The sequence below is a fragment of the Rousettus aegyptiacus genome, unplaced genomic scaffold, assembly GCF_014176215.1.
Source record: "Rousettus aegyptiacus isolate mRouAeg1 unplaced genomic scaffold, mRouAeg1.p scaffold_m13_p_17, whole genome shotgun sequence".
NCBI classification, from domain to species: Eukaryota; Metazoa; Chordata; class Mammalia; order Chiroptera; family Pteropodidae; genus Rousettus; species Rousettus aegyptiacus.
In genome coordinates, this window is record NW_023416292.1 from 21,536,064 (window position 1) to 21,551,795 (window position 15,732).

At 62.3% G+C, this 15,732-nt stretch overlaps 1 protein-coding gene across 3 annotated transcripts in view; it reads right to left on the bottom strand.

The window, feature by feature from the left end:
* The window catches only part of RCSD1 (RCSD domain containing 1), a 31,189-nt gene extending 15,853 nt beyond the window's left edge, over positions 1 to 15,336 (bottom strand). Inside the window, exon 1 of one of the 3 annotated variants that reach the window (XM_016148553.2) lies at positions 14,284 to 14,422. In XM_016148553.2, coding sequence (XP_016004039.2) covers positions 14,284 to 14,289 — 6 coding nt within the window. In that variant the 5' untranslated portion in view covers positions 14,290 to 14,422. Of the gene's footprint in view, positions 1 to 14,283 lie in introns of all 3 variants that reach the window. The other 2 variants (XM_016148552.2, XM_036234699.1) reach the window with 2 other exon arrangements.
* Positions 15,337 to 15,732: the final 396 nt, after the last annotated feature.

A 15,732-nucleotide genomic window follows, 5' to 3' on the forward strand; every position in this document is an offset into this window, starting at 1 on the left:
CCCACGTCTCTGCCTCTCTCCTCTGACAGCGGGGCTGCCCTCCACGCCCCTGCTGCCCTCCACGCCCCTGCTGCCCGCCAGGCCCCTGCTGCCCACGGCTGCTTCAGGCAGGAGCCCACGTCTGGCCTCTGGTGTGCCATAGGCCCCATGCAAAACAGGACAGGCCCCACCTGCCCTATGCGGTGGGGGCGGGGCCAGTGGGGTCTGGAAGCTGTTATTTTAATGGTCTGTCCCATCTCCCCCGCCTCTCCGCACCCACGACATCCGGGTGGGTGGGGGCTGGTCGGTGGCCAGACCCCTCTCTCCGCTGCCCTCCCCGCTGGCCGCTCCCCTTGGGTCCGGGGCTCCTTCGCGGAGGGAGGTGTTTTACGGTGCAGGCGCACGGTGGGCTGCCGCGAACCCACTGGGAAGAGCGCACTCGAGCACCGCGAACTTCCGTGAAACACTGGACAGGGAGAAGGGCGAGCGGCAGAGAGGCGTGACCGCCGCGACCCCAGCTTGTGAGGTGACGGGCAACAACCTCACACGCGTGCGCGTAGGCATATCAGCACACGCGTGCGTCCGTAGGATGTACGAAGTTATGGGATGTGAAGTATCCTACACATGGGGATGATGGTGGGGGGGGAGCCGATTTGGGGCAGAAAATCTGAAAAAAAACCCGCTGCCCGTGAAAACCCAGCACGCTCGCTCCGAGCTTGGTTACGTGAGCCGTGTGTGTGTTTGGAGGAGTAAATTAGACTGATCGGCAGGGCTGTCCACGGTGTGTTTTCAAGGGAAAGAAAGCAGGTTGCCAAGATACAAAATATGAAAAATATCAAATAAAAAAAAAAAGTTTAAAAAAAATACTAAAATAAGAGTTTCAAGCTCTAACTCCTTAAATCCTTTGGGAAAGTGTGGTTTGAGCAGGAGGACAAATTTCTGAAAATACTACAGAGTTGTCTTCTCAAAATATCAAAACCAGGGCCCGAGGGTCTGGGGACAGGGCACACATGCCCGCGGGGGAGGAGAAGGAGGGGCGAAGTGAGGAATTCCATAAGGATGCTGTGTTGCCACGTGTAAATACGTGTACCTTGAAGCTATTCGGGGCTTACTAAAATCGAGGCCAGTGTCCCCCATTTGCAGCGGCCCCGGGCACTGTTTAAACGCTGTCCCTTCCCTATTACACCCTGCTCTGTGCTCAGGGAAATGATCGATCCGGAGCCAAAATGTCCCCTTCCAGCTCAACAGGTACTCTCAGAAAAAGCAAATTGCAAGACGAGAGAAAGGAAAAGGAGACAACCTGACTTCCTTTCGGCCCCAGGCCCTGACGGCACATCCCGGGTGATGAACAGAGCAGGCCCCCAGGGGATCATGCACCCATCAGTTCTGGAAACGGAAAAGGAATCAAACGGACAGGAATCAAAATCAATCACGTGCTCACCACGGCCGAGGCCCCTTACTCAAGGCGGAACTCGCGTAATCCTCTCCACGGCCCTGGGGAGCGGACGTTATTTGCTCCCAGTCCCGTGACAGAGACTCACGGAGGTGCAGCAGCTTCCCCAGAGTCACACGCTGCACGAGAACGCGGAGACCCCGACTCAGCACAGCGAGCGACGCAGACTCTGAGCGGGACCTGCCCGTGAGGGGTGACACGGCTGGCTGCCGCCTGCGAGCCACTGGCCGGGGCCGGCCGGCCGGCCGTTCAGAGCGAGGCTGGGGCAGAGGCTTCCCCCCTGCAGCACTCTCTGACCCCGGGGGTACCTGGCGCCCCGTTTCCACGCCCCTCCCCCTCACCTTTCAGGGTGAGCATTGCAAACTCCATGGCAGGCCTGTGTGAAGGCGTGGGTGGGGGTGGGAGAAGCCCCTGCCCTCCCAAGGGGAGGGGCCGCTGCCACTGAGCCGCAGCCCCCTGCCCAAGGGGGTCACGCCGAGTCATTTTTCAGAAGGTCCTTTGGACCCAGCGTCACCAAGTGATCTGATTTTTCAGGAAGATGATTAAATCCAGATTTTAAAGTACAATCTATTGATTCCGTTTTGAACATCAGCTCTGTTAAAAAAACAAACAAACAACCCTAACATGCACCCGGGGTTGGGGACCACAGCTCCAAGCTACAGGAGACCGAGTGGAGGCAGAGGCTGCCGGGGAGACGCTCGCTCAGGGAGACCACACGACATGGGTACACCTGTGACCCCCATGGGAAATAAAAGCCAGAAGCAGCTGAAACAGGAAACTTCCAGAGCCAGGGGAGAAAACGCCGGCCCAGCCGGCCCGGAGTCCGCGCTGGGAGCATACAGGGCCTTGATGGCCAGCCATAAAATGCACATTAACATTGAGGTCACACTGCGCATCTGTTAGGTTGGCAGAATATGTTAGAATGCGAAAAAGCTAGAATCGCCAAGATTATGGGGGAAAAGTGTTCCCTTGAAAACCGCCGCTGGCACTACACGTTGATTAATTCTTCCCCGCCTGGCCACAATAATCCAGGACTGTGCGAACGAGGACTCCAAAACGCTTTGCTCTATTTTTAGAATACCCGCTGAGGAAATAAAGGAGAAAAGTACAGTTTACACACAATTATCCATAGCGCTGCTATTCATATAAAGGTAAAAAACTCAGAAACCCTCCGAACGTTAAATTTTAGAGAAGAGTTAAAGTAACCTGCAGAGGGTGAAGACCGTAAAACACTGTTTCTACTAAAACTGGCGAATACTAACAGTCCTAACGAGTGTGCGCGAAACCAAGAACAAGGCTGAGAAACTGGCGTTTCCTGCACGGTGACAAGAGTCACGCGGACAGACGAATGCTCATCGACGAAGACTGGAAGCGAATCCGAAAGGGTGGGCGAAAAGACGGGGGGCTCATGGGCTTTGCCGCTGTGGACGATTTCCATGATCAGAACGTGCGTCCCCAGCTGGGCAGCAACTGGTCCGTCCCTCTCCACGAGGGCCCGGCCTGGCTCCAGGCCCACAACTGCTTGTATTTTTACCTAGGCCTCTTGGCTGGGAATTCGCTCCGGTATCTATCTGGCCCCTGCGAGGCTCCAACCTTAAAGGGGCCGCTCCTTTTAAGCTCAAAAGCTCTCTGGGACAGATAAGTTGGGAGTCCCAGGAGCCGGGTGGAGGTGGGAAATCTCCACCCTCCTGGGGGAAGAGGTGGCTGTCTGGGCGACAGGAAACATCTGGGGGCCTGCCCCAGATAAGCGTGGAGGAGGGGAAGGGAGCAGCCCCTGTCAGGGAGCACTGGGAGAAAGCCCGTCATGGGCTCGCCTCCTCCCGCTGGCCCTCGGCGCCCCCTGTGGCAGCGGGCATGTCGGGGGGGCGGCTGGTTCATGCTGACCTCACCGCTTCGTCTTAGCTGGGTAGACGTGGCCCCCAAATGGAACAGAGATTGGGGAGTAAGAGCCCCGTAGCCACAAAAGTCCCCCTCAGGATGACGGGGAGGAGAGGGAGGTTCCAGGCAGAGGGCCCGGCAGGGCACGGCCTACGAGACCCAGGAGGCTGCGAGCAGCTCAGATGGCTGGGAAGCAGGTGTCACAGTCCCCGCGGGGCACTCGTGTGGGCGGGTCACGGGTCACGAGTGGAGACAGAAGCTGTGCCTGGGGCGGGGAGCCTGGGGACAGCGAGGCCAGCCCTGCAGCCTCCCGGCCTGTGCAGGGAGCTCAGGCTCTGGGGGTCTGGGACAGGCGTGGCAGAGTGGCCCGGCTCAGACCGAAACGTGGGGAGCCCGAGCTCACCAGGGCCGGCGTGAAGCCGGCTACGGAAGCCGCCTCTGGGGCTGCCCCCCCACGGCCCCTCCACGCCATGCTCCCTCTTGCTCATGGCGGTGACAGGGTAAAAACACTCTCAGCCTGCTCCCCATGGCCAAGCAGAGCCGCTGCCTGGGCTGCGAGGCCGGCCACCCCCACTCTGTTCTTACCTGGTGCTTTTGTTCCTAAACCTCAGAACACTCCCCCGGGCAGGTGGGGAGGCCCTATCACTCCCGAACTTTGCCCCTGACTCTGTCTGGACCCGTCTAGGCTCCTAGATAGAGGGACAGGACAGTGGTCCCCCCCTGGTGTGGACGGCAGGTCTCTCCTCAGAGCCCAGGGCCTCCTGGTCAGTCCCCGGGGACTGGGCCAGAGAGGGACCCAGAAGCCAGAGTCAGGAAGTCCTGCCTGCCCACCGCTGGCTTCCTCTTTGTAGTTGCAAATCCGGCCTCTGCCTCAGAGCAGAGTGACCTGAGCCCGGCCAGACTTGTCCACAGCCCTGAGCTTCAAAGGGAAGCCACCTGGGCAGCAGGAAGCAGGGCCCGAGTGGGGTGCCTTCCCGGCCCCCCACGGCCCTGCTCCAGAGCACCCGCTTCTCTCTCAGGGGCTGCGTTATTTCCAGATACTTCCCGTGTTTTACAAACGCAGAGGTGACAGCATTGAGCAGCCGCGGGGCGAGGGCTCTGTTCCTCTTTCAAGGCCCTGGCCAGGGGCACGTTCCCTCCTTCCATCCTGCCGCCCCGCCCAGCGGCGGGGCGCGGGGGTTAGCGGCCAGGCGACCTGGCCAGGGGCCCGGGGCCTGCGCAGTCTGTTCAACATCCCGCCACAACTTGGCGATGGCACCTCTGAACTCCTGCACCTCTGTGCCCGGCTTCTTCCAGCTAGACGGGGTGGGTCCCCCGGTTCTCCCGCGGCACCCACGTCGCCCGCCCCCCACACACTGGACCTGCACAGGGGCTCGGCACAGCGATCTGCTCAGCTGGCCTGGTCTTCAGTCTCCACGACCCGCCAGCCCCTAACATGCCGGTGACATGTCTCTCCTATCTAGTCCCTGAACCTCAGCCAGGATGAACTTCCTAAAGTGGACATCTGACCACAGAACTCCCGCCTCCCCCCAAGCCCCCATGCTCTGAGAATAGAGTGAGGGAGACGCAAAGGTGGCTTTCGAGGTGGCTCGTAACCGCGTCGGCCTCCGGAAAGCACATCCAATTCCAGCTGAGCGTGTGCTTGCCCCACAGGTTGGCTTCAAAGCCACCCCTCAGGCGATGAGAGCCAGCCCCCCAGAGCCCCAGCCCCCCCCCCCCCCGCATGGACTCCCTGAATCAAGTCATAGTGGCCCCCTGGTCACTGACTCTGTCCAGTCCCTCTTCACAGGCTCCCCTTCCTCCTGCTGCCCCCCAGCGGGAACAGTGGGGGGGCCCCCCCCATCTCCTCATCCTTCCTGTTTCAGCTGGGGCGGCATCTCCTCCCTGGAGAAGCCCTTCCTGCCTGCTCAGGTGATGCTCGGGCCGTACCCTGAGCACAGCCCTGCTCCCGGCCCTGCTCAAACTGTCGCCCTCCCGGCTCTCTTACTGGCTGCAAGCTCCCTGCGGGCGGGTCCAAGTGTCATTCCCTTTGGCGCCCAGAATTCCCAGCACAGAACTGAGCACAGCGGACGGACGCTCACCCAACATCAGTGAGCGAGCGAGCAACTGCTTCTCCCAGCCCAGACCGCTGTGGCCCACGGCTGAGAAGGGCTTCCCAGGAGCAAGTCCCTCCATCCCTAGCGGCCACTGCAGACACGCAGGGTGGCCTGCCTCCACCTGGGACTAGGGCGGGGGGGGCCTCAATGTCCCCAGGCTCACTCTGCCCTGCCCCCTTCCTGCTGGTCTGTAATTTCCCCGTGTCTGCAGCTGCTCAAGCAGGAAGTACCAGATGATTGCTTCACTTCCCGGGCCGTGCACACCCCTTTCCTGCCCTCCTGCCCCCTCCCTGCTGGGGGAGGAGGGGGCTCTTTGTGGCTCTCAACTCACATTCCCTCCTTGGCACATCTCCCCGAGTCTGCAGTGTGGACACGCTGGGGACCGTGAGCCTTTGCGGAAGTAGGACAGGCCAGGGACGATTTGGCGACCCTCACTGAGGGCCACCGAAACCCTTGGGTCCTTTGGCCTAATAATGCTCTCCTGGGGATTGTTCCCAAAGAAACCATTCAAAAGAAGAAGAAAAGATACGTGTACTGTTTATAGCTGCGTTATTTATAATACGGAGAAAGTGGAAGCAAATGCCATGTCCCAAAATAGAAAAACGATTAAATAAATTGCAGTGTATTTGCACAGTAGAATATCACGCAGAGATTTAAAACGAAAATATGACTGTGTACGAAAAGGAGGTTGTCTCGGAAATAACATTAATGAAAAGACAGTGTACGGAGTTGTACGCACATTATAACTTTGTAGGAATCATGTCTGTGGCTACAAATAACGACACAGAAAATCGGAAATAGTTACATGCAACAGAACTTTTTCTCCCAGATTTTTTTTTTTTTTTTTTTTTTTAATGCTAAAGGGGATAAAATTGAGGATCAGAAGGGAGCAAAATTCTCCCAGGTCCCCGACTGCAAATGCTGTCACTGCGCCCTCGCCGTCCCCTCTGGAGGAACACCGGCCCCCGTGCCTCGGTTGTCCCATGGCTCTCCACCTTTCCGACCTCGAGGCCACCTCCCGGGGCACTTCGGCCTCGCAGCTGTCCCCTCGGGGCGCCCTGTGCCCAGCACGTCCTCGGAGACACGTCGCATCACTTCCCGTCACCACTGCTCACCCGTCGGCTTACCGGGGCACCGTCTTTGCGCCTGCCTCCCTCTGAGAAACCGCCCCGCAGGCCCCACAAACGACCGTGAAACGAGGGGCCGATGGCCGTGTACCTCCACGCCAGGCCTGTCCTGCACTGGGGCATGGCATTTTCCCAAAGCTGAGCAGAGGACTCCACATCCATCTCTGTTTAATTTCATTATGTTGATTTTGGCCCAGCGGCCCTTCCTATATAAATCATTTGAACTTGAACATCTCATGTATCATATGAACTATCCCAGCTGTGGGGCCTCTGGAGTCCTTCTATTTTTCAACCAAGTCATTAACGAAAACGTCCAACGAGCCAGGGCCGCGGACCTAGCCCTGCGGCCTGCCTCCGGAGACCCCCTCAGGGAGGACCTGGGTCCAAAGTATGGAGACGCCCCAGTGGGAAAGGGAGCCCGGCCCGCTCTGCGTTCATGGCGCTAAACACGCTTTGCGATGCGGGTAACGTGGCTGCCTGAGGACTCGCCAGCCTCGCCAGAGGCCCGGGGTGGGGCCCGCTGAGCGGCGCTCTGGCCGGACGGTCGACATCCCGCTCCCCGACCCCACGGCTGTGCCCGCAGCCCGAGAAGCCCACCTGCTCGGCTCCCCAGCCGCGGCCTCCCGTGCCGGTGTAAGGTGAGGGCAGGTCAGGGAAGAGGGGGTCCGGGCAAGGAGAGGGAGGGAGAGGAGGGGAAGCCATGGGTCGGGTCAGCGGACCGCTGTCCCGCCCACCTCCCCACTCATCCAGCCGCCGCGGACCCCCGCAGGGCGCCGTCTCCTCTCCTCCCCCCCCCCACCCCCGCGCATTCCGCCCAGGCCGGAGGGGACCGTCAGGTGTCCTCTCGGCTGCCTGGGTCCCCATCGAAGCAAGCGAGGGCCTTCTCTTCTCGACGACCATGAAACCCACCTACTTATCCAGAAAACGCTCGTGGCGCCCCTGCTCCGTGCCAGGCCCCGCGCCGAGCACACCGCGCCGCTGGGAACTCATTTAATTCCCGTGGAGACCCAGTCGCGTAGGTTGCCATGGTTTCCCTTTCACAGGCGGGAACGGCAAGGCCCAGAGAGGTCGTGGCGAGGGTCCCAGCGCAGTGCGGATCCGACCCCGGTTGTCCGTGCCCTGCTGCCCGCGTCCTGCTCAGTCCGGGGCCTGCGTTCACACCTCCCCGCGCAAGGCGCGGCACACGCGGGGCGCGCTCACCCCGTGACGGGCAGTCGGGGCGAGCCGCCGCGGGCCAAACCCCGGGGCGGCGCTTCGGGGGGACGGCGTGGCAGAGGCGGCGCCCCTCCTTCCCCCCAGAGCGCCGGATGCACCCCCTTCCGGCCGCCTTCGCCCTGCTCGCGGCCACCCAAATGGCCCCCCTCTGCCACCTTCTGTCAGGCACAGAGGACGCAGGACGCACTCGGGCCACCCCAGTTTTCCTCAGTCCCCACTTGCTAAATATTAATAACCACACCACCCCGATTTTACGGCACTTGAACTTTCCAAGGTACTTTCCTCAGTTTTCTTGTCCATCAGGCTCGGTCTCACTCGCGGTCAGGACAGCCTTACAAGGTGGGTGAGGGCAGGTGCCAGGTTCACAGGTGGAGGGATCTGACCCGCCCTAAGGCCAGTCACTGACCCTGACCGGAACCGCAGGCCTCGGGCTCTCCCCCTGCACAGCACCCCGCCCCCCACAGGCTGTCCCAGGGGCTGTAAGGAGTAACTGCTCACATTCACTCACCCCGCTCTGCACAAGGGCGGAGTTTACCTACGAGGCTTTTGGGCAGAAAAACGGCGATTCTAGGTGTGCTGTGAGCACATGCAGAAAAAGGCGCAGACTCCCCGTGACTCCGGGGACACTTCCAAATCGCAAGGCGCAGCTCCGAGCCCTGGTCCTGCCGGCCAAGGCGTCTGAGAAGCATTTGGAACAGCTACCCCAAGGGTTTCCGCTGATATTTCGCGAATACCTCTTCCCGTAGAAATGGGGCGTTTCTTCACCCCGTGACTCCCCCTGCAAACCTACCTGTGCCTCGTGATCGCTCCCCCCAGCCCGGAGAAGGCCGATGGCGATCTCTGAGAACATCCTTTGGGCGGGGCTCGTTGTAGTCAAAAAGCACATCTCCAACTACTAGAGCGATGAGCCCTGGGGTCACAGACACGGGCCTTCTTCCTCGGCCTTCCCACCTCTGTCAGCCTGAGGGACGGTCACCTCCAGACCCCGCTCAAAGATCACCTGCTCCTGGAGTCTCCTACGACTCCGACTCCGCCGGGACAGCGGTGACGCTCGCGAGGCATTTCTAGCCCTCGTTCCTCGAGGCCCAAGGCAGGACCGACTTCCTCATGCCTGTGGCCGAGTGGGGCGTGTGGCTGGTCCCGGCCCTTCTAGGCCCGACCCACGCCGGGCACGTCCTTCCCTCTGCCACGGCAACGGACAGTGCCCCAGATGGTGACCTCTCGGTCACCGGGGTCCCAGAGGAAGGCCGGCGATGGTGTGGAGCAGAGCGGCCAGCACACCCGACAGGCCCGCGGACGGCGGAGGAGCTGACTTCGCCGTGTCAGCCCTGGACCGTGGGGTTGCCTTCTTATGGCGACACCTTAGCCTGTCCTGACTATCTTGGTCACCTGTCCTCACGTGAGCAATCAGGTAATTACCCGCCGCCCTCAAGGAGCCAGGCACGTTGTTCCGCCCTCGCCCCTTCTGTTTCTGACCCCTGTCCCCTCGCAGGCTGCACAGACCTCGAGAGCAGGTACCGTATCATGTCAGTTCTCACCTGCTGGCCGCGCGGGGCGCGCGGGCGAGGGGGCCGGGGGCGCGGCGTGAGCAGGAAGGGCAGATTTTTGTGTACGGCTTGTTCCCAGGGGCCTCTTTCCGCCAAGGAAGGCGAGATGGCTTTGGGGTGGCTTTTGGTGAGCTTGGCCACAGGCCTTCCCTTGGGGCCTGGGGCCTGTTTCGAGGGACTTTCCCAGCACCTTAGGCTGCAGGCTGAGGTCGCCTCCAGGAGGCCGCGACCTGGGGGAGCCCCCAGCGGAGGAAGCAGGCTTTCTCCGGGGCCCGTCAGAGATGCCGAGCTCCCACGAGCTGACGGCTGTGGAGAGCGCCGCTCGGGCGTTCGAGGTCACGGCACGAGTGCATGTCTCGTCTCCCCGAACAGCAGAGACCGTAACTTCTGTCACTCGGCACCTCTGCCCAGCCCCGACCTCAAACGCTCCTGTCCGGCTTCATCCTCCGGGAACGAGCCGCGCGCAGCTCCCCGGCACACGCGTGGTTCCTGCCACCGGCGGCTCTGCCCTCGTCCCCCCCCCCCCGACCCCACTCGCTCTTCCCAATTCCCTGCCCGCGGTCAACTCCCACGATCCCTCGAGATGCGACTCGGGAACCCACTCTAACGGGAAGGCTGGGTGGGACGCCTGTCCTCTGTCCGTGTGCGCTCAGGCCCTGTCCTGCACCCACCCGCTGGGTGCTCACGCCCCTCCTAGACCGAGGGCCAGCAGGGAGTCACGGTCATCCTGTGTCCCCCGTGCATGCATGTGGGCCGTGAATGCTGCTGTGAGGTGTCCTGTGAACTGCTGGATTCAAGGCAGAGGATCCGGTCTGGGGAGGGGCTGGCTGTCGGCGGCCAGGGGAGTCAGGGGCGTGCCTTCATGAGGTGCGAGCGGGTTCAAAGCCAAGGGCTGGGGCCGTCTTACGCCTGGCTGCTGGTCTGGCTCCAATGTCTGGACTGCCCAGTGCTTCCAGCTTGGGGCCCCCACACTGTCCGTTAAGGGTGGGCTCTGCCTGCATCTCAGGAGGTCCCTCACAGAGGTGAGGGCCCTGCACGCCCACCTCGACTCTCCCAGGCAGCCCCCGGGGCTTGCAGGGGCCGTGGCTGGAGCCCCTTCGCTCAGAACCAGAAACTAAAGGTGAACCTCTCGGGCTCAGCAGTCATTCCCCACGACTCCCAGGAGACAGGCATTCAGGGAGCCCAAGAGGAAGAGGATGGGGGGCTTGCTGCCCCTCAAGGCGTCCGCTCCGGTCTGGCCCAGTTAGGTCCGCTCAGGGGACGGCTCCTGGGGGTGACGAAGTTTCTGAACCGAGAGGTAAAAACGTTTCCCTGACACCTGGAGGCCGAGCAGGAGGTGGGCACCGCTTCTGCGATGGAAACTGCAGTCTCACTGCTCAGGGCTCAGGTGGAGACTTGCCTGCCGCCGGCTGTCCAAAGGCCCCAGGGCGCGGAATCCGCTCTTCCGAGGTGGCAGGCAGTGAGCCTGCAGCCAGCTGGCTCTGAACACCTGGAGCTGCTCCTGGAGGGGGGCCGCGCATTCCCCGGGAACCGACGCCTTCCCTCGCGGCTCTGACGAGGTCACTGGGCCGCCGGGCAGCCAGGGTCCGGACTTCCCGCAGACCGATGCCAGGCTCCGGCTGCCGTGCTGGGAGGGGCCACGGCGCATGTGGACCAGGCCGCGGCGCCCGACCCCCGGGATAGGGCCGGCCCTTCTGCTGATCACGCCATGTGCCCTCATCACCGCAGCCTGGCCAGTGAGGGGCGTCTGCTAAGCGGGAGCCAGTGTCAACTTCGAGGGTCTCGCAGAGTGTCTGGGAGCCAGACAGGAATGTGGGGGGCACTTGGGGTGCATGCAGACTTGGCTTCCAGAGGCCATGCGATCCTTAATTTTGACCCGTGAGCTCTAGCTAGCAGCCGACATGTGCTCAGTGAGAGGACGAGTCCCGAAACAGTAAAGGCCGTTGGTGAGACCGGGGCAGAAAATGTTTAACGGAGCGAAAAGATGTCCATGAAAAAGCGGGTTATAAAACGAGTCGCACATCGGTCCATCATCAGCGACACCGAGCGTCTACGAGGACGCCGTGACAACCCAGCCATTACTTTTAGTAACATTTAAAACGCGAGATCTAGCACGCAATCAATGCTCGATGAATGCCGAATAAATGGATGAACGACAAATAATATCTGTAAAGGGTTTGGAGCTGCCTCAGAGGAGAGGGCTCACTGTCTCCGTCTAACTTAGAGGTCGTTTCCCGTCTCTCCTGCAGCACGCGGCCGTCTCTGACCCGCCTGTCCCACAGGCGCTCTCTCTCTCGAAGCCAGACGGTGCCTGGGCTCCGGGAGACGCTCCGGAGCCTGGTCCCCTGCTCGCTCCGCGGACCGGCACCTCCGCCCCGTCACTGTCATATCGTAGCCACCGTCTTACTCAACACCTCCCCACAGAATCCAGGGCCGCCACCACCTGGCCTTGAGGGCCACAGCCAGCCTCTGCCTGAACTGGAGGAAGGCACCCCTCAGGGGCACGGTTAACCCAGGAGGCTCTGCAGGCCTGGACTCCCGCTCGGCCGCCGGGCCAGCATCCGCCGGGCCAGCATCCGCCGTACCCGGGGGCCCTGCGGTTTCTATCTTATTGCGGTCCTTGTTTTCCTCGCACTGCCCACGGGCCCACTGTCCCGAACCGAGCTGGCCTGTCGTCCCACACCTGCCGCCTGCCTCCTCCTCACCACCCAGCTTTCTTTCGAGGCGTCCTTCGAGGCCCCCCCCTCCCCCTCGTTCTCACGCCGGCTGCAGCCGTGCACTTGGCTCTTATGCATTTGCAAATCACATCCATGGCAGGACACAGCGAGTCTCATTTCTCTGTAAGGTTGCGAGCTTTTAGAAGTCGCCTTCATCTCGTTTGTTCCGGTGGACTTAATGGGGGCTGAAATAATGATCGATACTGTTGATAATGGCAACTGTGCCTTAAAAAAGAGATTTCTCAAAGACTTCCAGTGGGGGAGTAGGCTCTTCAGGAGGAATGCTGAGTAAGCCTCGCAGGTTTGGAGTCCCAGTACTGGGAAATAACATAACGCAGTTTCTCCCCAGATCTCGAGGTCCCTTCGTGTCTCAAAAGTGGGTGTCAGCGCCCAAAAGAGGGTTTTGCCCTCAGATTTTTCAGGAATTCCCAAATCCCACATATCACGTTCTGCCCTGAAAGGTTTGCTTCCTGCCTTAGAATCGTCACTTCCGGGGCCTCTCGGGTTCCTCTGTACTTCCGTGACCAGGGCTGGCAGCGGTTATTCTTTCAGACGTTTTGAGAAACGTCAAAAGCGGTCACTGCCGGCCAGCAGATCTCTACCCTGAGGCAGACTCGGGGGCATGGTCAGGCTTCCTGGGTGGCGGGGCGGTCGCCTCTCCCAGCCGCACCTCACCTGGGCGAGAAGCTCCACCGGTTGCCACACATCTGTTTGCAGGCTGGGGGGCCTTCTGCACTCACGGCCCCCACACCACACAGGAAGTAGCTCGGGTGACAGTTTCGGAGCCTCTGCCACACACTGTTCCTTCCTCAACCGAGGGACAAGAACGCGCCTCGGGGGGAGGCCCCCTGCGTCTTCCTAGAACGGAGTTCAGACTTGCACTTGACCCTCAAGAGCAACCTGCTTTTAAGCCTGAGCCCCGCGCTCGCACCTCTGACCCATTTCTGCTCGCACCTCTGACCCATTTCTGCGGGAGAGGAGACCTCTGGCCTGGGGCCTCTAGCCTGCTGTCAGAGGACGGCACTCGCTTCTGCAGCCCCTTCCGGGGGAGCCTTCCCCCAGCCCGATGAGCGGGCCGGGCCATCTCTGTGCCCTGGCCTGAAGCCCTAGCCCCCCAGAGAGAACCCCGATGGGCTGCCCTTGTAGACCTTTGAGCAGACTTGGGGAACACCAGCCGCTGAGCTCGGCTGTGCATTACCTGACCCCTTCCCCACCCCAAGTCTCCCTGACTTACATACGAACATGCCTGCCAGAGTCGTGAGCAGACTCTGGCCCCCCACACTTGATAAAACATCCCTGAAGGTGATCCCCGTGCCCTGAAGACAGCTGGCTGGGCTGGAGGCCTGCACGCAGGGTGCCTGCCCAAGGCGGCCCATCACCCCTGCAGGGAAGCCAGAGAGTGGCGGGCCAAGAGGCGAGGCCAGCGGGAGAGGCAGCCAGGGCCTGGGGCGGGGCTGGACGGGGCGGCAGAGGCCACTAAGCTGTGCGGCCCATGGAGGAGCGTGGGAATCACCTTGGAAGCTCGACAACATTTGCACTTCTCCTTTCTTCTGCTAAAAGCCCCTGGTCCCTTCAGGATGGACTCAGGGCTAAATGTCAGGTCTCCCTTTTGGGTGGAAATGCACAGAAGCCTCCAGGTGGGGAGGAGGGAGGGGGAGCCGCACCCAGCCGCGCCTCTGCCCAGGGTGGTTTCCGGACCCCGCCCGGTGGGATGGCACCAGGAAAATCCCGGGTGCAGAAGGGGTGGGCCTCAGCCCCATGCACCCCACAGGAGAGGCCAGCACACCCCCATATGCCCAGGGCAGACAGGGGAACCGGTCTCAAGTTTTATCAGAAAAAGCGCCGTTTGCCCAGGACGGAGCTTTGCAGAACGTTCCGACAGAGATGTCAGACGGGGGACTTGAGAAGTTAGGGAGCAGCCACACTCTGCACCGGCTGAGCGCGGACGGGAAAGCGGAGCGTGCGGCAAAGGGGCCCCGCTTCCCCGCCGCCCCCCCGCCGCCCCCCGCCTCCCCGGCGCCGGCTCCCACGTTCGCCCAGCTACAGACTCGGCTGCCCGGGGCTGTTTGGTCCTGAGCGCCTAGGTCCTCCTCCAAAGTGCCTGGACCCCGGAAAGGCCCCGCCTGCCCCCCGCGGCCCCCCAGGTGGGGCCCGGGCGCGCCCCGGCGTCGGCGGGCGGCGGGCATCGCCCTCGTCCCCGCAGCGGCGAGCCCCGCGCCCCGCGCTCGGCGCGCGCAGCAGCCCGGGGACCGCCCGCGACGGCGGCTTTACCTCCATGTCCTCCGCTGCTCCGGCCCGTCCGCGGCGCGCGCTCCCGCCGCGCTCGGCTCCCGCCCCGCGCGTCCCACCGGCAGCCGCAGCGGGGAGCAGGGGCGAGTGGGCGACCGGCTCCTGCTCCGGGGACTGCCCGGCCGGCCCGAGGACGCGGAGGGAGGGGCAGGGGAAGGAGCAGGAGGGGACAGGGGGGCGGGGGAGGAGGAGGAGGAGGAGTGCCGGGGAGGGAGGCTGGCCATGGGGTTTAAATTTAGACACAAATCTAAACAGGCGCTGTCCCCTCCCAGGACGACTCCGGCGACGGAGCCGCCACTCCATGCATGTGCCCAAACATGGGAGGGGAGGCGGCCCGGCCCCGCCGTCCGCAGAGGCGTGGGGAGCCCCGCGCTCCCCCGGCCTCGGCCCGGACTCTCCCTCCCGCAGCGCGGCTCCCTCCTTCCCTCGCCCCAGACGTGGGGGTTGTTCTTTCCTTCTTTCTGTCTCCTCTGCGGCCTGTTTCCTTCTTTCCCGTGCATCCCTACTCTTCCTGTCCCCCCCACCCTCTCTAGCCGCAGGGCTCTCTGTGTCCGGGGCCGGAGGGCCAGGGCCCTGCCGGCCCGTGCGGGTGTGACCTCCGGCCAGGCGGAGGGTCGGTGCGGGCAGAGCCCGCTCGGGGTAGAAGGGACAGGACCCCCTGCCCTTTGTCGTCTCCTTCCCTCTGCGCCTTCCGGGCTCCCGGGCTCACGACCACCCTGCCCGCCCCTCCTCTGCGTGTCGGGGGAGGAGGAGAAATCGAGGCCCCCACGCGAGGCCTTCCGAGCTCCCCGCAGCAGTTAAGTCTCTCCCCGACCTGATCGGTGCCTTCACTTTTGGGGGGAAATTCAGCTCCAGGAAGCTGCTTGCTCCAGGGCCCCTTCTCTGTTCCTGTGAGATATTGTAAAGGGAAAGACCCTGACCTCGAGCCTCAAGGCCCAGCGTGGTGGCAGGGCCGGCCCGGCCCCCGGGGCAGCACCCGAGGGAGGGATTCGGCGCTGGGATCTGGAGCAGCTTCTTTCTCTGCTACCAGTTCCCAAGTCGTCGGAGACCCCGTGTGGGAGGGGGCTGTCAGGCCAGGATGGCTCTGCGTCATCCTGCAGCCTTCTCGCACCTGCACCCCATCCCCAAGCCTCCTGGGGAAGGGAGAGCCACGTCACAGGTGGGCAGGGGCTGTGGAGAGCACCCGAGGAGCTCCCAAGAACCCCCCACTCAGCTCCTCATCCAAACGCCATGTGGACCTGGACGCTCAGGTGCTTGCTTAGGGAACCAGGCTTGGAAACGTGACCTCCTTCCAGTCCTAGAACCTTCTCAAACACTTACAGCCCCAACGCCTAGGTGTTCCCTAAGTTCGCTTACCTCAGCTGAGCTGAGCACAGGGGCAGGACCCTATTTCAGACACAGATTGACAGCTGAGTTCCAGCTCGGCTACTT